The following is a 25,428-nucleotide window of genomic DNA, read 5'->3' on the forward strand; positions in this document are numbered from 1 at the left end:
CGGAGCGATTTGTCCTAAACAAATAATCTTTCAGGAAAAACTGAACATTTGCTATCTGAGAGTCTCCTCATTGAAAACATCTGAAGTTCTTCAAAGGTAAATGATTTTATTTGAATGCTTTTATGGTTTTTGTGGAAAATGTTGCATGCTGAATGCTAACGCTAAATGCTACGTTAGCCATCAATACTGTTACACAAATGCTTGTTTTGCAATGGTTGAGAAGCATATTTTGAAAATCTGAGATGACAGTGTTGTTAACAAAAGGCTAAGCTTGAGAGCAAATAGATTAATTTCATTTCATTTGCGATTTTCATGAATAGTTAATGTTGCGTTATGGTAATGAGCTTGAGGCTGTAGTCACGATACCGGAGCCGGGATGGCTCGACGCAAGAAGTTAACGGAATTACAATGCACAAGGCAAACATTGCCAGTTGTCTTGCCATCAACATTATTGTGTTTGGACGTATTTCTGATACCATTTAAGACTTTTTATGGTAGATGTTTTCTAAGGCCCCTTTTGCATCTGTTTACCCGGTAATCAAAGCCATTACTTATGCCTAATTTTTAAGATGGAACATAAAAAAAATATATAAAAAAATCTATGCTTGCAATGCTAGGGTTGGTGCTTGCAATGCTAGGGTTGTGGGGTCAATTCCCACTGGGGACCAGTACAAAAATGTATGCACTTACTACTTATTGAAAGTTGCTCTGGATAAGAGTGTCTGCTAAATGACAAAAATGTACATTTGACACCTAATTTGATATGCTCCTATGAACTTCACATGTTGGTGCTCATGGGTCTTTTAGATGGAAATGCTCAGCAGGCATACATGTTTCTGTCGAGGACCTACCACTATCAGGGTCTTCAATAGACAGCAAAGTGCAGCCTACAGCCTTGGAAAGTCAATACACATATATTCACCCAGCCAAACACTGCTAGTGTACAGATTTGAGAGCTTGCCATTGAAAAGCTGACTCTGGGCGCTTGGCTGAAGTCCTATAAATCTATCCCTAGTCCTCTTCTCTCTCTCTAGACTAATCAAATCATTCAGAATGTGTGCTTTACTACAGCCCAGCTAAACGCCATTCTGTGTCGTGTGTTATCTGGCTGCCTGTAAAGGTGCAGAAAAACCCACAGGTCTGGCTGCAGCTGAGAGATGAAGGGAAGCTCACAGTCGCGGGTGGCTGTCCCTTGCCTTGGCAGCTCCTGAATCCTGCAGCTCCTTTCTTACCGTATGTGATCTCAATTCTGTATTTCCCCCAAACCAACAGGGCTGCGATTTGCTCAAAGTGTGTGTGAGGAGGTGTCAGTGTTGACCTGCGTCTGTCAGCTGTGAGTTGACTGACAGGAAGGGGAACCTCAGGGAGCATCACATCAGAGGGCTCAGAAGACTGTCAACAGCCAGGACCTGCCAGTGCCAAACCCCTTCATAGAAGCAGTGCTGCTGCTCGGTAAGACTCGTACTCCAGATGAGGATTTGACTTCATCTTTCAACTCTCCATCACAGGGAATATAAACGGGAGGCAATAGGAGAGACACTGCAGAGAAGGATAAGTGATATGGGCCAACCACTAGACCAGAGGTGTGCCTCTGACATTCAAAGACGGAGTCCATTCCATTCTGATTCCACAGCAGACAGCTGGGATTTGGTGTATGAACGACTGAGCTTAAAGAGAGGAGATTATCTTGTTATTGCCATAATCATCAAACAATGTGCAAAACATCCCCGGCTCCAATCCCTTCACGACATAAATACTCTGAGACTATTCAACCCCATAATACAGGGTAAGTACTTAATGTGCCATTGTAGTATAACTAAAGTAAAACAACTGATAAGAACTCGTTCAACTGTAATGGACTACATAGAGTATCAGGAAAACCCAGAAACAGCCTTCCTTGTGTCAACAACCCTATTCTATTCTCCTCTCAGTGACAATATGAACTATCATCCCCGAGCTATAACAGCATTTGCTATGGTTACTTACAGTACAGGAGGTCACACATGAGCCAAGTTCAGTGTGTCACCACTGAGGCAAAAATGAAGCAGATTTTCCCTCGTAAAGAAGAGGACTCCTCTTCTGTCTGAGAGGATACCCCAATGATGGAAACCCACTTAAAGATATCCAGTAGCTGCCAGTAGTTTTTGGAAGCATGCAATGAACACAGCCTCCCCTCATAGGAGTGGCAGGCAGCCTAGTGGTTAGAGCATTGGGCCAGTAACCAAAAGGTTGCTAGATTGAATCCCCGAGCTGACAAGGTAAATAATCTGTCATTCTGCCCCCTGAACAAGGCAGTTAATCCACCGGTCCTAGGCAGTCATTGTAAATAAGAATTTGTTCTTAACTGACTTGCCTAGTTAAATAAATAAAATAGGTAGAGAGGGCCATCATCACATGAGTAAATAGCTCCTCCTCTGCAGTAGTGGGTTCAGCCGTTTGAAAGATCTACTGAGAGTGGTGATCAGGTGGGCCAGCACATTGCTGCTCTACAGATTAAAAGAGCTCTTAATGGATAGAGCAGCACAAGGGCTCTTGAGTATCCTTGTGTTCAAAGGTTTCAGTTCTAACAAGCCTCTTAATCATGTTCCCCTGACCAATCAATTTAGCCTTGGTCAATGCAATTGACTACTAAGCTTATTAATCAATTCATTATTGAACGCTTCCTTAGTGAGTGCTCACCATCGTAGGTTCCACTCTCCAGCAGAAGGCCACTCTCCTCCAGGATACGGAAGTCTCCCACGCTGATGAAGTTGTAGTCCACCCCCGGCACCTCCCCTTCTCTTGGCAGCCGTGTGGTGCCTGTCAATCACACAAACAAACACACACCTATGAGCATATGAGAATGCAACGACAGCCTAAGACAGAATGAGCCCATGAACACTGATACAAATGGTAGAACATTTGATTTGATTTAGGAAACATGGAGTGAGGGCCACCGGTATCACAGATGATGTAACCAAAAGAAAAGGACATGGTGCGTGTGTGATATGAGCATCAGGGAGTTCACAGCATTCTCTCATTAAAAGGATGTCTGTTTCTGTCTCCCCATGAAAGCTTTGGTCCCAGAAAATGTCCCCCATGGCCCAATTACTGAGGGCACCACTACCTGCCAAGCCTCTATCTTGCCTGCAGCATCATCCAGATGTCACATCAATATTACTGCTCCTGTAATTATTCCATTGTCAACCTGTTGAGGGAAAGACAAAGAGGACGAACTATGCTTTGCTTTGAGGGTGCTATGTATCTACTTGAAAGTATTTTAGCACACACAAAAAAATAATCCTGACACAGTCAATAGTTAATTTACGGTTACTTTCAAATAAGCTGTGGGAGCAGAATTTTCAAACAAATTCCCCAGATAAATGTTCCTGATGAAAATGAAATGCAGTTCATTTAGCAGACAAGAGAAATAGGAAGATGTATAAACGCTTTATCACAGAGAACAGTCATTTCCTGCCATTATGCATAGTCATTCACATGGTCACGTTCATCGGAAGCAATCACTTTTCCCTCAGCAGTGGAACTCTTGGCAATGTGTGTTTGTGTTTGTTTGTGTGTGTGTGTGTGTGTGTGTGTGTGTGTGTGTGTGTGTGTGTGTGTGTGTGTGTGTGTGTGTGTGTGTGTGTGTGTGTGTGTGTGTGTGTGTGTGTGTGTGTGTGTGTGTGTGTGTGTGTGTGTGTGTGTGTGTGTGTGTGTGTGTGTGTGTGTGCATGTGTGTTTGTGCACGTGTCTGTGTGTGCATGCCTCTGTGTGTGTGTTTGTATGTATGTGTGAGAGCGACCATGAGAATGCATGAACATTTGTCTACCTTGGACCCAAATTGGCGCCCCAACAAGTCTTTCATAATCTCTCCCTTTCAAATACTGCGGTCCTACTTTTTAAAGACCTGGCTTGCATGGATGCCACAGCCACAGACAAAGACACACACCACAACAGAGACATCAGAGGCGGTTTCACTCAGACAAAGAGGGACAGAAAAATAACATGGCATTTTTTTGCATTGTTTCATGTTGGCACTTGAAAATGCCACTGGGATTCGCTGTCAAATAATACAGAGGGAAGAAAGCATTGCAAAAACGAGGAGCATCAGTCTTTTTGTGGCCATAGCACTTACTTTGAAGATGAGACACTCTGAACTTCTGATGTCTCAGTAATGCCTGACTGCAAGCATTAGCTGTCTTTAATGCTAGAAAATGGGTTATAGCTAAAAAATGTATAAGTGTGTAGGATTGTCAAAAATGTTTTATTAAAGATCTGTATTACGTTAAAGCCAGAATTCAGGAGGATCATGTAATTCAAGGCCATGGTATGTCTCTTACAAAGTCCTCAGATGTAACGCTTGTCCTCTTCTTCTGACGAGGAGTAAGAGATATCGGACCAATTTGCAGCGTGGTAAGTGTCCATTTTAATATGTAAAACTGAACACCACAAAATACAAAATAACAAAGTGAAATAACAAACGAAAATCAAAACAGTCCCGTATGGTGCAAACACAGACACAGGAAACAATCACCCACAACTCAAAAGTGAAACCAGGCTACCTAAGTATGGTTCTCAATCAGGGACAATCATAGAAAAAGGAACATAGACAACCCACCCCACTCACGCCCTGACCATACTAAAACAAAGACATAACAAAAGAACTAAGGTCAGAACGTGACAGTACACCCCCCCAAAGGTGCGGACTCCGGCCGCAAAACCTGAACCTATAGGGGAGGGTCTGGGTGGGTGTCTGTCCGCGGTGGCGGCTCTGGCGCGGGACGTGGACCCCACTCCACCATAGTCTTTCTCCGCCTCTTTAACCGCCTCCGTTGCGTCATTAGAGCGGCGTCCCTCGCCGCCGACCTCGGACTGTGGACCATAGCCACAGGTCCTGAATGGACGGGAGATTCCGGCAGCACCAGACGAACGGTAGATTCCGGCAGCACCGGATAGGCGGGAGACTCCAGCAGCTCCGGAGTGAAGGGCGATTCTGGTAGCTCCTGGCTGACGGACAGCTCTGGCAGCTCCTGACTGACGAGCGGCTCTGGCAGCTCCTGGCTTATGGATGGCTCTGGCAGCTCCTGGCTGACGGGCGGCTCTGGCAGTTCCTGACTGACGGGAGACTATGGCAGCTCAGGACAGACGGGAGACTCTGGCAGCTTAGGACAGACGGGAGACTCTGGCAGCTCAGGACAGACGAGAGCACCTGTAGGGAGGAGACGGAGAGACAGCCTGGTGCGGGGGGCTGCCACCGGATAGACCGGACCGTGAAGGCGCACAGAAGGTCTCGAGCACCGAGCCTGCCCAACTCTACCTGGCTGAATGCTCCCGTAGCCAGGCCAGTGCGGCGAGGTGGAATAGCCCGCACTGGGCTGTGTTGGGGAGACGCACTGAAGACCAGATGCGCTGAGCAGCACCGGGGACACCGTGCGCCTCACGGCATAACACGGTGCCTGCCCGGTCCTTCTCTCTCCACAGTCAGCACAGGTAGTTTGCTCAGTTGTCCTACCTGACTTAGCCACACTCCCCGTGTGCCTCCCCCAAGACATTTTTGGGGATGCCTCTCGGACTTCCAACTGCGCTGCCGTGCTGCCTCCACATACCACCGCCTCTCGGCTTTCTCTGCCTCCAGCTCTGCCTTTGGGCGGCGATACTCTCCAGCCTGTGCCCAGGGTCCCTTGCCATCCAGAATCTCCTCCTATGTCCAGGAGTCCTGAGATCGCTGCTGTCCGTTACCACGCTGCTTGTTCCTTTGGTGGTGGGTGATTCTGTAATGCTTGTCCTCTTCTTCTGACGAGGAGTAAGAGATATCGGACCAATTTGCAGCGTAGTATGTGTCCATTTTAATATGTAATTGTGGTCCTTCTGTAGCTCAGTTGGTAGAGCATGGCGCTTGTAACGCCAGGGTAGTGGGTTCGATTCCCGGGACCACCCATACGTAGAATGTATGCACACATGACTGTAAGTCGCTTTGGATAAAAGCGTCTGCTAAATGGCATATTATTATATTATTATGTAAAACTGAACACTACAAAATACAAAATAACAAAGCGAAAGAACAAACGAAAATCAAAACAGTCCCGTATGGTGCAAACACAGACACAGGAAACAATCACCCACAACTCAAAAGTGAAACCAGGCTACCTAAGTATGGTTCTCAATCAGGGACAACGATTGACAGCTGCCTCTGATTGAGAACCATACCAAGCCAAACACAGAAATCCCAAATCGTAGAAAAGGGAACATAGACAACCCACCCCACCCCACCCCACACGCCCTGACCATACTAAAACAAAGACATAACAAAAGATCTAAGGTCAGAACGTGACATCAGAATACAATGTCAAGCCTACTTTAGTGTGGCACTGAACTATATTCACGCAAAAACTAAACTCAATGGTTTTATGTTACCAAGAGTTCAATCAGGAAAGTCAGATTCAGCAGCCTGTGCTGCACCTGTGTTACCATCTAGAGGACATGGAGGCGACCCAATGAAGAAGACTCAGGGATTATCAAGGCACACAGCAAGGACCTGCGAGCACTCTCTCCCTCACTCCCTCTCTCTCTCTCTCTCTCCCTCTTGTTTGTACCATCTTTCGTGGCCCACTCACAGACCATAATGCTGCTGTGCCCTGGTCACGCCAAGGGGAGTGGGTGATGTTTGGTTTTTGTAATGGAGCATTATCAACCCAAAGTGCTAGAAAGCTCTCAAAAGCACAAGGACAGCATGGCCTTACAGGAACTGTGTGATACACACAATAAAAGGACAGACAAATCCAGTTATTTTTATATCTGACTTTGATCATTTTCAGTGTATTGATTTAAAATTGATTCAGTGATATTAGCTATAAACAGAAAACTTTTGATTCAGAGTAATGCATTGCTAACACATCATACAGTATTTACAGTGCTTTCGGAAAGTTTTCAAGACGCCTTGACTTTTTCCACATTTTGTTACATTACAGCCTTATTCTAAAATGGATGCAGTTGTTTTTTCCCTCATCAATCTACACACAATAACCCATAATGACAAAGCAAAAACAAGTTTTTAGAATTGGAAATTCTAAATTGCACATTTATTAAAAAATAAGAACTGAAATATCACATACTGGTACCCCCTGTATATAGATACATTATTGTTATTGTATTGTGTTACTTTTTGTTTTACACTTTAGTTTATTTAGAAAATATTTTCTTAACTCTATTTTCTTAAAACTTCATTGTAATGCTCGTTGGTGGAAGAAGGTGAGGCGGTGGAAGAAGGTGAGGCGGTGGGAAAAGGTGGGAACAGGTGGGAAAAGGCTACCTAAGTATGATTCTCAATCAGAGAAAACTAAACAACACCTGCCTCTGATTGGGAACCATACCAGGCCAAATACAAAAACACCACATAGAAAAAGGAACATAGACAACCCACCCAACTCCCTGACCATACTAAAAAAAAGACATAACAAAAGAACTAAGATCAGAATGTGACATGCATTGTTGTTTAAGGGCTTGTAAGTAAGCATTTCACGGTAAGGTCTATCTATATCTGTTGTATTCAGCACATGTGACAAATACAATTTGATTTGATTTGATTTGGTTGAGAGAAGGGAGTGATAGTGGGAGAAATATTCCTCCTCTCCAAAAACGTAAATATACATGAGAGGTAAGCTGCTTACTCCCCGGAAATATTTCACACTTCTGCTTGCGCTTGTGACAGTGCCATGCAGAACTGTCTGCCATAGCCTGAGGAACAGTGGGACTGTGTGTGGCTCAAACATGTTACTGTTCTTATTAGAGACTCTCCTTTGGAAAAATGTAACGGTAAATATTATGCTCTTCATTTTGTCACTTAATGTGTGTGGTAATTACATAATAATGTAGTAATTTGGAGATAAGGTCTCTGTTCTTCATGCATGTTCATTGTCCCTTCTAATAGAACCTAACATCCTTTTCTACTTTAAGAACACAGCTATTATGACCATTGAGAAGAGGATAGCACCTCAACGTGTACTCTTAACTGACGGCTCTAAAGGTCATTCAGATTTAATCTAATTTGCAGATTGATTTATATCTTCAACCACTCAAAGTAGAAGCTTTCGCATAAAAGACCGTAATCGCAGACTGCAATTTGGAGCAACGTCTGGGTTTATGAGGATGTCTTTGCTTGTGTTGTCATGGTGATTTTCAAGTGTGTGTGAGAGAAACACTGATGGGTGCGTCTGTCATCTATAGTGTACTACATTTCACCCGGGCCCGCATAGGGTGCCATTTCAGGGCAGAGGTTGAGGAAACTTACAGGGGATGGTGCGCAGGTAGAGGTTGTCCCGGATGACCTGCTGCAGCTTGTGGTCCAACGAGCCCTTCTGGAACTGCAGGCTGAGGTAGTGGCGCAGGTCCGTGTTCAGAACCTTCCCTGAGCAGACAGAGACAGAGACACAAAGTGTTATTACACGACATATGTACAAGAGGTTCAGTTTCAAGAGGTTAGAAAACAAACAAAGGGTTAGAGGTCAAACAAGAGGTTAGAGGACAAACAATATGCTTTCCCATTCCATCAGTCACTCCAGTGAATGCACCTCATCTACACAATACAACTGACAACAAGGTTTCATATAATATGCATACAATTGTTAGACACTCACAGCTTCAATGACAACCAAGCATAGGCCAACACAACACCTTTTCCAAAGGAAGTGGTAGTTCTCGAAAACCTCAGGAGATAGCGCTTCTTCTAACCAACCCCCTAACGTCTTTGTAAAAACAGAGGAAGTTCATATAGCGCTTGAAAGGAGACAGGAACTTGAGAGTCATCCTGCAGAAGCAGAGGACAGTTTGCTGGGTGTCGGAGAAGATGCGAGGAGAGGGAGAAAAAAGAGAGGAGAGAGAGAGAATAAAGAGAGAGGAGAGAGAGAAAAGAGACCAGATCTTCAGTGTCTTGGAAGTGAGCCTCGTCTCCAGGCTGGCAGTGGGGGGAGAAGTGGCTTTGAAATGGCTCGACTGGCGCTGAGCTTCAGTAATCATCATGTTCCCTCTCTCTCCTCTCTGCCGGGCGGACAAAACTCCACTCAACACAACTCTGTATGCATGGCTATGAATACTAATACATCCTTTCAGAAAGAAACAGCCCTCTACATTAGACAAAGCTGGTGATAGCAATTAGCTGGTGATAGCAATGGAGATGTAGAATAGGTAGAGTAATAGAATAAAGATGAGTTATGGGACAATTTCTGCATAATCTACAACCTTATCTCCTTGTTCATCAAACAATGGTCAAAATGGACACCTCCCAAAATTACAAATTGTTGCAAAATATTTATTTGTGTTCTTAGAAAAATGCTTGTAGTGGAATGGGTCATGTAATGTTTGGCTACCTAACTAACTGTTATAACAGCACAAATCATGACAAACACCATCTACAGTAAATCCAGTGACAATATAAACATAAACATAACCAGTGATAACATAAAAACGAGTGATTACTTGTTAGGAATATCCTCATCATACTCAGTTTGACCTATATTTTTCCCCTAAAGATTGATGTTACCATAAATCAACCCTTCTTTTGCATGCCATGTGGCATGTTTTAGGAATTACTATCCCTATGGGGGCAGCTTTTCAGGATAAAAGTTGTGTGTCCACTCTTCAGCTCTAAAGAGGGACAAATCACAGCTGGTCCAGGCTCACAGACACACAGACAGACACAGGGGAACAGAGGCACAATCTGCCAGCCCCAGCCCAAACTGTCCCAGAATTTGGTTGTAGTCCATGCAAGTCTTCCCTCAGAGAAATGCCAAAGAAACAGGCCATATAAACAGTCTAAAATACATCCCATACACTATACGTCACATCTCTCTGAAGACCAAGGTAATGATAACATCAAATGCTTTGAAGGGTAAAGTTGATACCAGGCCACAATCTAGACTTGCAATGCATAATCTCCCTTCAGCAAAATGTCAAAGAATTTACGGTACTTAGAATATGACTGAGAATAATTCAACTTACTATGTAATTAATGTGTTACTTGGTTATTTTATTGAGAGGCTCCTGCTGTTTGCATGCACACGCATGCACGCATACACACACACAAATCCATGCACGCATGGATGCACACACAAATGCAGGCATGCACGCACGCACGCACGCACACCACACACAAACAAACAAAAACGCACACACCAACCCCGTGGCTATACAATGCAGTCTTTGTGGCCTGCTCGGTCCTGTCAGATGGTGTTAGTGAGGTTGTCACATCAGAGATGAACCTCATTCCTCCTCTTCACAGATAACAGAGTCATTGTATACTCGGAGGTGGAGACTCAATGGCCTCCATAGTACCCGTCAGCCTTGTATGCTGGTGTATTTGGAGTGAGTGCAGCCAGCCAGGACAAATGAAAATAATTGAACTTCACCTCACATTCCCTGGTCTTCCAGCTCTCTCTCTCTCTCTCTCTCTCTCTCTCTCTCTCTCTCTCTCTCTCTCTCTCTCTCTCTCTCTCTCTCTCTCTCTCTCTCTCTCTCTCTCTCTGTACTTGTCTCTACTCCCTCCTTCTCTGCATCTCTCTGTACTGTCACAGTACCTATACATTTCCTCCTATGTGGTGTTTAATCTTCCCACTACTTTCTCAGTCAACTATATCTGTATCTTCCATTATCCATTGTAATACCAGGAATTTTTTTACATTTTTTTTTTTTTTTTTGCATCAGCAATACAGTAATCATCTGTAGAGCCTGTAGCATCTCAGGGCAGATACCAGTGGAGAGGAGGAGCACTGAGGGTGGTTGACTCAGTGTCCACAAACTCATGGAAGCACACACACAAGCACGCACACAAATACACATGCAAACACACACGCACACACACATCCAAAAGCATCTGAGAGAAGGGCTCAGGAATCTGCCACTGGGTAAAAGAGTAACAGATATCAGAGTCCCCTAATTGGTCTGTTTTGAAGACACACCTACAGTATGTAGCTTATGGTTCCACATCTCTCGAACGCATGTGCAATTCTCCAGGGAGGTCATTTATTCTGTTATCTAAATGCTACATACTGAAGATTCCCCTGACAAGGCAGGGTGTCCGGAGGTTTAGTCTCCGACCGCCATATACCATTACATGCAGTATGTCACGTGAGCAAGGAATCTTCTCCATTTGGCAAAAAGCCTTCTCCTAGACGTGTGCATCTTTGTCACGTTGGCATGAAGGATCAGGAGACAGGCGCAGGAATGCGGAATAGTTTTTATTATTAAGCCCAAATTACGGCATGCCGTGTTAGGGCACGGGGACGAAAACCAAACAAACACAATACAAAACACAGGGTTGAAACCTAAACAAAAGAGTGAGGATTACCTCAAATAAATAATACAAGCGCACAATGATTATCGCACGAGACGAGACCCGTAATCATCTGTGCAATCCACAAGGGCACAAAAGCCAAAACACACAGCACAGGTACTCACACGCACCAACGGACATAGCAACAATAATCAACAGACAACGGAAACCAAAGGGCACACTTATACAAGTACTAATCAGTGGGAACAGGGGACACGTGTGCGTGATGAATGTTCCGGAGGAATCTGTGAATATCTTTTACTGTTCAATAGATTAAAAGTCCCAAATGTGTGTAATTAGGGTTGCAAAATTCCACTAACTTTCCCAAAATTCCCAAGTGTTCCAGAAATCCTGAATGAAGAATTCCAGATTTCCTGCTTATTCCCTCCCAATACAGGGAATTTTCTAATATGGATTTCTGAAAAACTTGGTAATTTTGGGAAAGCAATCGGAATTTTGCAACCCTATGTGTAATGCAGAGGATACACACACACACACATTCCTTTCCTCCATATGGCTGAGGACTTTTCTGGAATTAAGGCATTTACTAGCCTAGCAGTGTGTGTTGTGAAACATGCTCTAACACTGTGGTGCTCATCCCTGTGAGGCAGATGCTAGCTCCATGCCACGGTGAGGCCCAATCACAAACACAGCACTCCATCATGTAATTAATGGTGGGCTGTTGGTGTCAGTGCTTCAGATCCCCTGTGCTCAGTCAAACGCCTGGGTCCTCTGTCTCCCCAGGCCTGCTAGGACACATTCACCTGAATGACCTCTGCACCCACCATCACTCCACTGAGGTGTCAGGCTGCCCCCAAGGTGTCATCCATCCACTGCTTCTAACCTCACAGCTCTGGATGTCTATTTTCTCTGGAGAAATTGGCCCAGGGCACCTTGGGCTCCTGGTGTCTCTCTCTCTCTCTCTCTCTCTCTCTCTCTCTCTCTCTCTCTCTCTCTCTCTCTCTCTCTCAGACAGTGGTACTGTAGGTGTGATGCGGGTCAAGCTGCAACTCAGATAGTAAATGGTGTCTGAATTGAGCCTGTGTAGGAGTAGGAATGGCTATGGACTTCACACATCCCCAGTCCTGTAAATGAATTATCTGCACTTATATCATCAGCACAGGGTGTAGGCTATAGCAGCAGCAAAAATATCTAATATAGTGCAAGGCCCTAGGATAGGCCAGAGCCTCAACCTATAGCAGTATCTGCAGAGCCTGCTGATTTAAAAGCGGTCAAGGGCCAGTGGGCTCACACGGTCACAGCTGCATCCATATTAAAGTTAACCAACCATAAGCTACACCCATCCCTCCTCCCTGCTGTGCCACAGAGCCCAGGAGAGTTGCAGAGGAGGGACGACCTTGCTCCTCTCAGCTTCATGATTAGCAGCAGTCAGCAGAAGAGTGACAGGCTTAACGGCTCCACAACCATGATAACATGAGGAGAGAAAAGAACAGAGGATCCCAGTATCTGTGAAGGGGCGAGAGGGAGGAGAGGGTTACCCTCAGGATGCTGACTCATGGTGTCTCTCTCTCTCTCTCTCTCTCTCTCTCTCTCTCTCTCTCTCTCTCTCTCTCTCTCTCTCTCTCTCTCTCCTTATCTCTCACTTATCTCTCTCCTTATCTCTCACTTGTATCCCTCCAACTCCAACATCTGTTCTAGTTTGCTCTTCTCCTTCTTTCTCTCACTCATTCTGCCTCTGTTCATTCTCCATCTCTGTGTCTCTCTGCTGTAGGCGATCCATCCTTCTGTTATGTCATTCGTGGGTCAGTGGAGTCAGATACAGCTGGAGAGTAAAATACACACCGACCCCATCCCAGTGAGGAGCCTTGCTTAGCATCTGGCTCAGATCAACAAAAGGATTCAGTATGATTACACTCACACATGAATGGAGCACATTTATCCACCCAATCCACTACAGTGTAACATACTGATAACAAAACTGGCCCATCTCTCCTCACACACAGACAAACAGGCGCGCACACACACTCTACCGCAGTACTCTGCTGGCGAGAGACAGATCTGTTTTATAGTTCTATCCAAAAACAAGTGTGACTTAAGTAGACTGTGTTGTTCAGTATGGTTCGGGGAGGGGCTCCTAATCCCAGGCCTGTTGTCAACTCATGTCTCCGTAAAAGTGAAGTCATGTTTGTGTGTCGCAAGAGCACTGTCATGTGCTCAGTAACTGAAAAGGGGAAAAAAGAGAAAAGAAACAAAGGAAAGCATACCAGCATAGATGCTCTGAGGAACATGGGGAGAGAGAACCACAGTGATGCACAAACCCTGGCACTTTCCCTGACCTCAGGAGACACGTCTTCAGACAGAGTGACAGAGTCGCTCCCCCTCCAAGCATGCCCCTTTCAGCTTCCAACCACAACACATAAACATATCACAACAGAGAGAACATGACCTAACACTCACATCAGGATGTTAGCAACCTAGCAGGCAGCTTGATGAAGAGAAAATGATGGAATTAGAGAGCATTTCCAGCGCTGTTCATTCCGCAGTCAGCCTTAATCAAAACACTAAAAGGTCTTTATTTGCAATCATTTCAAATGCCTCTCTTATCTCATTAGCTTTGGCACAGATTGACCAAAACAGCCTAGGATAATAATAAGAATAATGTGGTTGAGTCAATCAATCAGTACCATCTCCTGCTGGCTGGCTGGATTCATTCCGCAGCTCTAATGCCGTCATCCGCTAGTTAATGATGAGGGAAATGTGGTATTATATCACCGTCATCATCTTCAATGGCCTAAGATATGAGCCTGACTACAACCTGCTCGTTAGCCGAGCGCCATTGTGAAGGGGGAACTAAAGACAGAGTAGACAGATCCTGGAGCCTCTCTTAGGCATGACTGACTGACTAACTGACTGACTGACTGGCTAACTGACTGACTGACTAACTGACTGACTGACAGACTGGCTGACTGACTGACAGAGGAAACTCCAATTATCGTTGTAGCTGTAGTGCGCCCGATAAGCCTGAAATAGGGTTAGCCGTTGTTGTGATGACCATATCTGCTCCAGTCATTGTTTTGTGGCAGGCAGCCTTTGGAGATTTCACAAGGAGTGAAGGAGTATGTGCGTCACTCACTCACTTATGCTTTTCCATTGTGAGCGTCAGTGTGTTGATCGTTCCTAAACACGTCCCTTCCAGGTCTACTGATCTATCTTTAGGTTTGGACTGAAATAACACATTTCTAAATGAATATGGCTGCGTGCTTCTCATCATTTAGATGAGACAAACAAGAGAAAATAATCTGTACAGCAACCACAAATGTACTCTGCTACTCTCTTTGACCACAGGCCACTGCTCCTCTCTCTTCTATGTCTTGTTGCAGGAGAAGGCAATCGTTTGCGAACATTCTAAAATGGCAGTCCATCGTCCCCCAATGCATTTAATTGTTGAGTGAGCAAAAAGCGTCCCGAGGGCATGTGTACAGCGGACATCTTCAGGAGAGTGAGGGATTGTGGTGAGAGCTCAACCCCCACCCCTACACACACAGTCTCTTCACAACATCATGTTGTGTTTGCTTGGTGCAGCGCTGCTTCAGACTTTGCTTGTTTGTTTGGATGTAACACTGAGGTGAGAAATGAAATCTGAGTCATCCAAAGCCTCAGATGAGGCCATTCCTACAATGTCTCCTCTCTGGCTGTGGACACTGCTAATGCTCTTCTCATCTTAATCCCTCTCTAAATCCTATTACCTGAGATTAATCAAAAATATGTTTTACAATTATAATCTAGGTGAATCAAGTAGTTTAGGACTTTACAAGACTTTAATGTATCCTTCATAATTCATTAGGCATATGAGCCGACCTACCCTGCTGTGCTGGGGAAGGATTCAGCATTGTGTGTGGGGGGTTACTGTAGGGAAGCAGAAAGATTGAATAAAATATACTTTATTAGTCCGCATGAGATGGAAAGTTGTCTTCTGCTGTTATCCAACCCCGCGATATATACACACACACACACACACACACACACACACACACACACACACACACACACACACACACACACACACACACACACACACACACACACACACACACACACACACACACACACACACACACACACACACACACACACACACACACACACACATTAGGTTGGAGAAGCTGGGGCAGAGGGCAGCCACAGTGCAGCGCCCAATGAGCAGTTTAGGGTCGGTGGTAGGTTGCACCTGAGATATTGGTGCCAGCAACCCTCCAGTTGCTGGCTCATTCCCTCCAAGGCTGGCATTGTGTGCCAGGTTAAGAAGACAGCAGAAGATTAGCTCAGGGATGTGTGTGGCAGCCTGGCTCTTACCTGCTCATCCCCATCATAAGGCCTTATTGTGAGTAACTAAGCTGGTTAGCTAAGCCCATAGGGAAACACTTGGACCAGAAACAGAGTGTGCTCATCTCTAATTGGCTGGGTCAGCCACTACTGCTGCAGACATCTTAGCTCGGCAGGAGCAGGATAACGAGCTCTGTGAACCACAAGCAGTCACACAGTCAGGCCAAGCAAAGCACCTTGTGTCATGTTTGTCATTTATTATCATGTCTTGTCCCTGTGCTCCCCATTCTGTTCGTTTCCCTCTGCTGGTCTTATTGGGTTCTTTCCCTCTTTCTATCCCTCTCTCTCCCCCTCCCCCTCTCACTCTCTCGCTCTCTCTTCTCTCTATCGTTCCGTTCCTGCTCCCAGCTGTTCCTATTCCCCTAATCATCATTTAGTCTTCCCACACCTGTTCCCGATCCTTTCCCCTGATTAGAGTCCCTATTTATTCCTTTGTGTTCCGTTCCTGTCCCGTCGGTTCCTTGTTTAGTATTCACCGTGCTGTGATTGTGTTTCGCCCTGTCCTGTCGTGTTTTTTGCCTTCATCAGATGCTGCGTGTGAGCAGGTGTCTCTGTCAACTACGGCCTGCGCCTACCCGAAGCGACCTGCAGTCTGTGGCCGCTTCTCTTGTTATTCCCCTCTACAGACTAGAGGATTTCTGTTATTCCCTGTTTGGACTTGAATAAACTCTGTTTCTGTTAAGTCGCTTTTGGGTCCTCTATCACCTGCATGACAGAAGGAACCGACCAAGGAATGGACCCAGCGACTTCAGACGCTCGTTACACTGCCGTCGAGATCCAAGGAGCCATGCTCGGCAGACACGAGCAGGAATTGTCTGCTGCTCGCCATGCCGTGGAGAACCTGGCCGCTCAGGTTTCCGACCTCTCTGGACAGTTCCAGAGTCTACGTCTCGTGCCACCTGTTACTTCCTGGCCTGCCGAGCCTCCAGAACCTAGGGTTAATAACCCACCTTGCTACTCCGGGCAGCCCACTGAGTGCCGCTCCTTTCTCACGCAGTGTGAGATTGTGTTCTCTCTCCAACCCAACACATACTCTAGAGAGAGAGCTCGGGTTGCTTACGTCATTTCACTCCTTACTGGCCGGGCTCGAGAATGGGGCACAGCTATCTGGGAGGCAAGGGCTGATTGCTCTAACAAGTTCCAGAACTTTAAAGAGGAGATGATTCGGGTTTTTGACCGTTCAGTTTTTGGTAGGGAGGCTTCTAGGGCCCTGGCTTCCTTATGCCAAGGTGAACGGTCCATAACGGATTATTCTATTGAGTTTCGCACTCTTGCTGCCTCTAGTGAGTGGAACGAGCCGGCGCTGCTCGCTCGTTTTCTGGAGGGACTCCACGCAGTGGTTAAGGATGAGATTCTCTCCCGGGAGGTTCCATCAGATGTGGACTCTTTGATTGCTCTCGCCATCCGCATAGAACGACGGGTAGATCTTCGTCACCGGGCTCGTGGAAGAGAGCTCGCATCAACGGTGTTTCCCTGCTCCGCATCGCAACCATCTCCCTCCTCTGGCTTTGAGACTGAGCCCATGCAGCTGGGAGGGATTCGCATCTCGACTAAGGAGAGGGAACGGAGGATCACCAACCGCCTGTGCCTCTATTGCGGAGTTGCTGGACATTTTGTTAATTCATGTCCAGTAAGAGGCCAGAGCCCATCAGTAAGCGGAGGGCTACTGGTGAGCGCTACTACTCAGGTCCCTTCATCTAGATCTTGTACTACTATGTCGGTCCATCTACGCTGGACCGGTTCGGGTGCTACATGCAGTGCCTTGATTGACTCTGGGGCTGAGGGTTGTTTCATGGACGAAGCATGGGTTCGGAAACATAACATTCCTTTCAGACCGTTAGACAAGCCTACGCCCATGTTTGCCTTAGATGGTAGTCATCTTCCCAGTATCAAATTTGAGACACTACCTTTAACTCTCACAGTATCTGGTAACCACAGTGAGACTATTTCTTTTTTGATTTTCCGTTCACCGTTTACACCTGTTGTTTTGGGTCATCCCTGGCTAGTATGTCATAATCCTTCTATTAATTGGTCTAGTAATTCTATCCTATCCTGGAACGTTTCTTGTCATGTGAAGTGTTTAATGTCTGCCATCCCTCCCGTTTCTTCTGTCCCTACTTCTCAGGAGGAACCTGGCGATTTGACAGGAGTGCCGGAGGAATATCATGATCTGCGCACGGTCTTCAGTCGGTCCCGAGCCAACTCCCTTCCTCCTCACCGGTCGTATGATTGTAGTATTGATCTCCTTCCGGGGACCACTCCTCCTCGAGGTAGACTATACTCTCTGTCGGCTCCCGAACGTAAGGCTCTCGAGGATTATTTGTCTGTGTCTCTTGACGCCGGTACCATAGTGCCTTCTTCTTCTCCGGCCGGGGCGGGGTTCTTTTTGTTAAGAAGAAGGACGGTACTCTGCGCCCTGCGTGGATTATCGAGGGCTGAATGACATAACGGTTAAGAATCGTTATCCGCTTCCCCTTATGTCATCAGCCTTCGAGATTCTGCAGGGAGCCAGGTGCTTTACTAAGTTGGACCTTCGTAACGCTTACCATCTCGTGCGCATCAGAGAGGGGGACGAGTGGAAAACGGCGTTTAACACTCCGTTAGGGCATTTTGAGTACCGGGTTCTGCCGTTCGGTCTCGCCAATGCGCCAGCTGTTTTTCAGGCATTAGTTAATGATGTTCTGAGAGACATGCTGAACATCTTTGTTTTTGTCTATCTTGACGATATCCTGATTTTTTCTCCGTCACTCGAGATTCATGTTCAGCACGTTCGACGTGTTCTACAGCGCCTTTTAGAGAATTGTCTCTACGTAAAGGCTGAGAAGTGCTCTTTTCATGTCTCCTCCGTTACTTTTCTCGGTTCCGTTATTTCCGCTGAAGGCATTCAGATGGATTCCGCTAAGGTCCAAGCTGTCAGTGATTGGCCCGTTCCAAGGTCACGTGTCGAGTTGCAGCGCTTTTTAGGTTTCGCTAATTTCTATCGGCGTTTCATTCATAATTTCGGTCAAGTTGCTGCCCCTCTCACAGCTCTTACTTCTGTCAAGACGTGTTTTAAGTGGTCCGGTTCCGCCCAGGGAGCTTTTGATCTTCTTAAAGAACGTTTTACGTCCGCTCCTATCCTCGTTACTCCTGACGTCACTAGACAATTCATTGTCGAGGTTGACGCTTCAGAGGTAGGCGTGGGAGCCATTCTATCCCAGCGCTTCCAGTCTGACGATAAGGTTCATCCTTGCGCTTATTTTTCTCATCGCCTGTCGCCATCTGAGCGCAACTATGATGTGGGTAACCGTGAACTGCTCGCCATCCGCTTAGCCCTAGGCGAATGGCGACAGTGGTTGGAGGGGGCGACCGTTCCTTTTGTCGTTTGGACAGACCATAAGAACCTTGAGTACATCCGTTCTGCCAAACGACTTAATGCCCGTCAAGCTCGTTGGGCGTTGTTTTTCGCTCGTTTCGAGTTTGTGATTTCTTACCGTCCGGGTAGCAAGAACACCAAGCCTGATGCCTTATCCCGTCTGTTTAGTTCTTCTGTGGCTTCTACTGATCCCGAGGGGATTCTTCCTTATGGGCGTGTTGTCGGGTTAACAGTCTGGGGAATTGAAAGACAGGTTAAGCAAGCACTCACGCACACTGCGTCGCCGCGCGCTTGTCCTAGTAACCTCCTTTTCGTTCCTGTTTCCACTCGTCTGGCTGTTCTTCAGTGGGCTCACTCTGCCAAGTTAGCTGGTCATCCCGGTGTTCGAGGCACTCTTGCGTCTATTCGCCAGCGCTTTTGGTGGCCGACTCAGGAGCGTGACACGCGCCGTTTCGTGGCTGCTTGTTCGGACTGCGCGCAGACTAAGTCGGGTAACTCTCCTCCTGCCGGTCGTCTCAGACCGCTCCCCATTCCTTCTCGACCATGGTCTCACATCGCCTTAGACTTCATTACCGGTCTGCCTTTGTCTGCGGGGAAGACTGTGATTCTTACGGTTGTCGATAGGTTCTCTAAGGCGGCACATTTCATTCCCCTCGCTAAACTTCCTTCCGCTAAGGAGACGGCACAAATCATTATTGAGAATGTATTCAGAATTCATGGCCTCCCGTTAGACGCCGTTTCAGACAGAGGCCCGCAATTCACGTCACAGTTTTGGAGGGAGTTCTGTCGTTTGATTGGTGCGTCCGTCAGTCTCTCTTCCGGGTTTCATCCCCAGTCTAACGGTCAAGCAGAGAGGGCCAATCAGACGATTGGTCGCATACTACGCAGCCTTTCTTTCAGAAACCCTGCGTCTTGGGCAGAACAGCTCCCCTGGGCAGAATACGCTCACAATTCGCTTCCTTCGTCTGCTACCGGGTTATCTCCGTTTCAGAGTAGTCTGGGTTACCAGCCTCCTCTGTTCTCATCCCAGCTTGCCGAGTCCAGCGTTCCCTCCGCTCAAGCGTTTGTCCAACGTTGTGAGCGCACCTGGAGGAGGGTGAGGTCTGCACTTTGCCGTTACAGGGCACAGACGGTGAGAGCCGCCAATAAACGCAGGATTAAGAGTCCAAGGTATTGTTGCGGCCAGAGAGTGTGGCTTTCCACTCGCAACCTTCCTCTTACGACAGCTTCTCGTAAGTTGACTCCGCGGTTCATTGGTCCGTTCCGTGTCTCCCAGGTCGTCAATCCTGTCGCTGTGCGACTGCTTCTTCCGCGACATCTTCGTCGCGTCCATCCTGTCTTCCATGTCTCCTGTGTTAAGCCCTTTCTTCGCACCCCCGTTCGTCTTCCCTCCCCCTCCCGTCCTTGTCGAGAGCGCACCTATTTACAAGGTACATAAGATCATGGACATGCGTTCTCGGGGACGGGGTCACCAATACTTAGTGGATTGGGAGGGTTACGGTCCTGAGGAGAGGAGTTGGGTTCCGTCTCGGGACGTGCTGGACCGTTCACTCATCGATGATTTCCTCCGTTGCCGCCAGGATTCCTCCTCGAGTGCGCCAGGAGGCGCTCGGTGAGTGGGGGGTACTGTCATGTTTGTCATTTATTATCATGTCTTGTCCCTGTGCTCCCCATTCTGTTCGTTTCCCTCTGCTGGTCTTATTGGGTTCTTTCCCTCTTTCTATCCCTCTCTCTCCCCCTCCCCTCTCACTCTCTCGCTCTCTCTTCTCTCTATCGTTCCGTTCCTGCTCCCAGCTGTTCCTATTCCCCTAATCATCATTTAGTCTTCCCACACCTGTTCCCGATCCTTTCCCCTGATTAGAGTCCCTATTTATTCCTTTGTGTTCCGTTCCTGTCCCGTCGGTTCCTTGTTTAGTATTCACCGTGCTGTGATTGTGTTTCGCCCTGTCCTGTCGTGTTTTTTGCCTTCATCAGATGCTGCGTGTGAGCAGGTGTCTCTGTCAACTACGGCCTGCGCCTACCCGAAGCGACCTGCAGTCTGTGGCCGCTTCTCTTGTTATTCCCCTCTACAGACTAGAGGATTTCTGTTATTCCCTGTTTGGACTTGAATAAACTCTGTTTCTGTTAAGTCGCTTTTGGGTCCTCTATCACCTGCATGACACCTTGACATGTAAATAGAGTCAAAATTGAACTGTATCGTAGCTGCACTTGATTCACTAACTACAGCACAGCAAATTAGTGCAGTGCTCAATCCCAAAATGGCTGCCCTACAGGTTGTGTGGCTTGGCAGGCAGGCAGACAGAAAAAGGCAATGGTACATGACTTGGGATATCCCTTTATGAGAGAAATGTTCCGCTAAGCCACTTCTCTCCAACACCACCTAGCTCAGAGATGTACCGAAGACCTGCAGATTCTCCAGGCAGCCCCTTAACATTGAGGCGTAGTACAATGTAAGGCGGTAATCATGTCCGCACTCGGTTAGACTCAGAGGCACTCAACTGATACTCAACACGTGATAATAGAGATATGTCATGTTTGCAATGAGTAGCTGAAGAAAATCAATCACGTGCTCTGAAGTCCGGGGTTTTGGTTTGCCTGCAGCCCAGCCCACTTTCTCTATGGGCTCAAATATCTTTTCCAATGGGCTCAAATATCTTTTCCTATGGGCTCAAATATCTTTTCCAATGGGCTCAAATATCTTTTCCTATGGGCTCAAATATATTTTCCTATGGGCTCAAATATCTTTTCCTATGGGCTCAAATATATTTTCCTATGGGCTCAAATATATTTTCCTATGGGCTCAAATATCTTTTCCTATGGGCTCAAATATCTTTTCCTATGGGCTCAAATATCTTTCTCTATGGGCTCAAATATATTTTCCTATGGGCTCAAATATCTTTCTCTAAGGGCTCAAATATCTTTCTCTATGGGCTCAAATAGAAGGCCAGGTGTTTGCCATGACATCTGTAAAGGTGCTGAGTAAAGAGTGGATGTGTTGTATGATAATGGGAAAAGAGACAGATAAAGAGAGATGTAACCAGGGAGACAGGGGATGGAAAAGTCCCTCCTGCCTAAAAATCTTTCCACATGGGCTATGACACACACAGATACGCACGCGCACATGCACACACATGCACAACACACATGCATACACTCTTTCTCTCTCACACATGCATATACACACACACACAGATACAAATATACACTCTTGTCTCCCCTTTTCACATGGCCAAATTCATAGAGCCTGCTAATTCTCTGTGGCCCCAATGCATTTTCTATTCAGAGGGGAAATCAATGATGGATGCATAGATGCATGGAGACATATTCAGGTGCGGGCCATTGAGGGGACATGACACAAGCTCTTTCTGTAGACACATTATGTAATAGACCTCTGCTCTGGTATTCTTAGAGCAGTCTGACTTGAAAGGCATCTCAGTCAGAATGTCTGCTGAGCAAGAAGTTCATGATGTAACGTGATGAATCCATGGAGACGTGAGAGATGAGATGGAGAATTGGCCATTTGTCAAAATGCTAAACCTGCACTGCAGCGACTCTGTACACATATCCCTCTTAGGCTCCTCTGTCTTCTGCATGATGCAGAGGACATGTCGTCACTCCCTCACGACAAGGGCATACAACCTTATAATACCATACACAGTGGATGACACTAGGAGTGTTGGCAGCCATAATCCTAATACTCATGTGGTGTACCAATTGTTGCTAAGGAGTAATTGGTCTGCCATAGTAATTATAATGCGTACACTGCTGGCTGCTTGGCCTTGCCTGGCTACCCAGACTCCTTTCTCCGGCCAAATGCTACGCCAAATGAGTCTGGATTTGAGTACTTCCCAGACCCTTCACCAATTGGGTTAGGCCAGAGCCAGAACACACGTGGGTAAAGCGGTGGTTTGATAATTTGTCACTGGCGTTGATACTCTGGTTGGTAAGAGATGATCAAATCGCTGATTACTTTGCCCCTCGTGCCCCTCATAACTACAAACGACTTCAATGGTGGCAGTCTCAGACTAAAGTATGTAGCGAACGACAGAGCAGCAGAACATTTATTGTGAGTTGTCAGGCTATGCTTGGCCCCCAGAAGAACCACCAGCTGTAATTAAATTAACTATTTAATACAGTCTCTGCAGCCATATGCTCCGCCATGACACAGAGAGAGAGAGATGGGATAGGAGGATGGAGAGAAGAGAGAGAGAGAGAGAGAGAGGAGGGAGAGAAGAGAGTGAGAGAAAGAGAGAGAGAGAGAGAGAGAGAGAGAGAGAGAGAGAGAGAGAGAGAGGAGGAAAGAGAGAGAGCAAGAGATGAGGAGGGAGAGAGAGAGAGACAGAGAAAGGGAAAGAGCAGGAGGATGAGAAGGAGGAGGGACAATGTTTATCTTTATCATCTCAAGGTTAAGTATCCAATCTGCAAAGCTGGCATGTCTGCTCTTCACGAGCTACTCTTCAAGCCCCATAAACCCCCCACTCTCCACACAATGCATCCACTACAGCACACCCAGTCCGTCCATCCTCCTCCCCTACCTGACACCTCACCGTGCTAAACAGCCTGTGAAAGACAGTTCGACACATCCATAGATCAATACTGATGAGAGTATGGAACACAGCAGTCAGTGTCCCAGAACCTCAAACACATGCAAAACACATGCGACAGCTTTTATTATTACAACTACAAATCAGTTGTCACTATAGACAACACTGCCACTCTAAGTAGCTTGGTAATTCCCCTGGTGTGCACGGGGAGCATACATACAATACAATCCCTTCAATAAGCAGAATCAATTAAAGCTGTATTAGCCTATTAGGAACTGCTATTTATCTGAACAAATATCCAAAGGACTGACCAGGAGGGGTTTTGGAGGACAATGATTAATTTAATCAAGTGTGAGTGAACTTTCCCCAAAACCATGCAGCTCCACAAACATAATCCTCTTTTCCTGAAACATTTCACACAGGATTAGCACCCGAGGGAGCCTGGCTGTGAAAAGAGAAGAGGGATGGATGCAGAGAGGGAGATAGAAAGGGAATGCAGTGGAAGGGAGTTAGAGATCAAATCAAATGGGTGCAGATGGTATGGGTGCTGGGTGGGGAAGTGGTCGGAGGAGAGGATAAGGAAAAGGAGGGCTGTTCTGTCATGGCACTAACTATATGATAGGAGAAGAGACAAGAGGAGAGGAGATAAAAATCACTGTGTAATGTTTACAAGACATTCACATTGGTGACTTGCAGGCTTGAATAAATGAGTCACACAAAATTAATCAAATACAGGATAAAGCATACTGTGTATCTGGATTAGAGACTTTGTGTTGCCCATAGTGGGTGAAAACACACTTTGGTGATGATATATTTTACCAAGACAAATATGACTATTCATGTTCCAAATTGTTCAGTGGGGTCTCTAACACTCCATAAACATAATATCCAAAATGGCAGATTTTGTAACCTAATACATCCGATAATAAGCACAGGCTCTGTTGACATAGAGGTTGCTTTTCTGGATTTAGTTTTGTTGCTTTCTGCGCTATTGCTCTGTCTGCGTGCTATGTGTTGCTTGTTCTATGTTGAAAAGAAAAAGAGAGCCGCACACTCTAGGAGCTCAGATGCAATAATTGAATAACCTAATATTGTCAAGCCCTGATCTGTTTCACCTGTCCTTGTGATTGTCTCCACCTGCTCCAGGTGTTGCTTATTTTCACCGGTGTATTTATCCCTATGTTTCCTGCCTCTCTGTGCCAGTTTGTCTTGTCAAGTCAACCAGTGTGTTTTTCCCCGCATGCCTGCATTTCCTTATCTCGCTTTTGCTAGTCCTCCCAGTTTTGACCCTTGCCTGCCCTGACCTCGAGCCTGCCTGCCACTCTGTACCTCCTGGACTCTGACCTTGTTATGATCTTTTTGCTTGTCCTCGACCAATCTCTTGCCTGCCCCTTGGATACTAATAAATATCAGAGACTCGAAACATCTGCCTCCCGTGTCTGCATCTGGGTCTCGCCCTGTGCCCTTAGAAATATCCAACGTTTCGACAGACAAGCATTCTTCTATGTTGCTCTGCATGCGCTCACTGCTTATTGTTTGTTTATATTATTATTATTGTAATTGTTTTTAATAACCTTCCCAGGGACTGTGGATGATAATTAGCCGTCTGGCTAAAACGGCACTTTTACTGAAACATTGATTAATGTGCACTGTCCCTGAAAAATACAAATAAACTCAAACTAAGGTGCAGGCTTCTCGTAACAACTTTTGAGGATTTTACATTTTGTCGTTGTCTTCAAAGTTGTTTCCACGGGTCGCACAAAGCGAAAATAGCATTATACGAGCTGAATGAAATGTAGAAGGCTGTGAAAATAAAACGCTTGGCATACACTCAGTGCTCCGTTGACATTTCACAAACTGTTTTTGTGAGAAAAATACTACAC

The 25,428-nt window shown here is 46.2% G+C and overlaps 1 protein-coding gene across 8 annotated transcripts in view; it reads right to left on the reverse strand.

The window, feature by feature from the left end:
- LOC124031401 (membrane-associated guanylate kinase, WW and PDZ domain-containing protein 3-like) overlaps nt 1–25,428 on the reverse strand; it is a 155,175-nt gene that overhangs the window by 36,353 nt on the left and 93,394 nt on the right. For all 8 annotated transcript variants that reach the window (XM_046342600.1, XM_046342595.1, XM_046342599.1 and 5 more), the window contains exons 2-3: nt 8,267–8,383; nt 2,680–2,799 (exon numbers count right to left, since the gene is read on the reverse strand). In XM_046342600.1, the coding sequence (XP_046198556.1) occupies nt 2,680–2,799; nt 8,267–8,383 (237 nt within the window). The remainder of the gene's footprint in view (nt 1–2,679; nt 2,800–8,266; nt 8,384–25,428) is intronic.

Source organism: Oncorhynchus gorbuscha, linkage group LG03 (genome assembly GCF_021184085.1).
Source record: "Oncorhynchus gorbuscha isolate QuinsamMale2020 ecotype Even-year linkage group LG03, OgorEven_v1.0, whole genome shotgun sequence".
NCBI classification, from domain to species: Eukaryota; Metazoa; Chordata; class Actinopteri; order Salmoniformes; family Salmonidae; genus Oncorhynchus; species Oncorhynchus gorbuscha.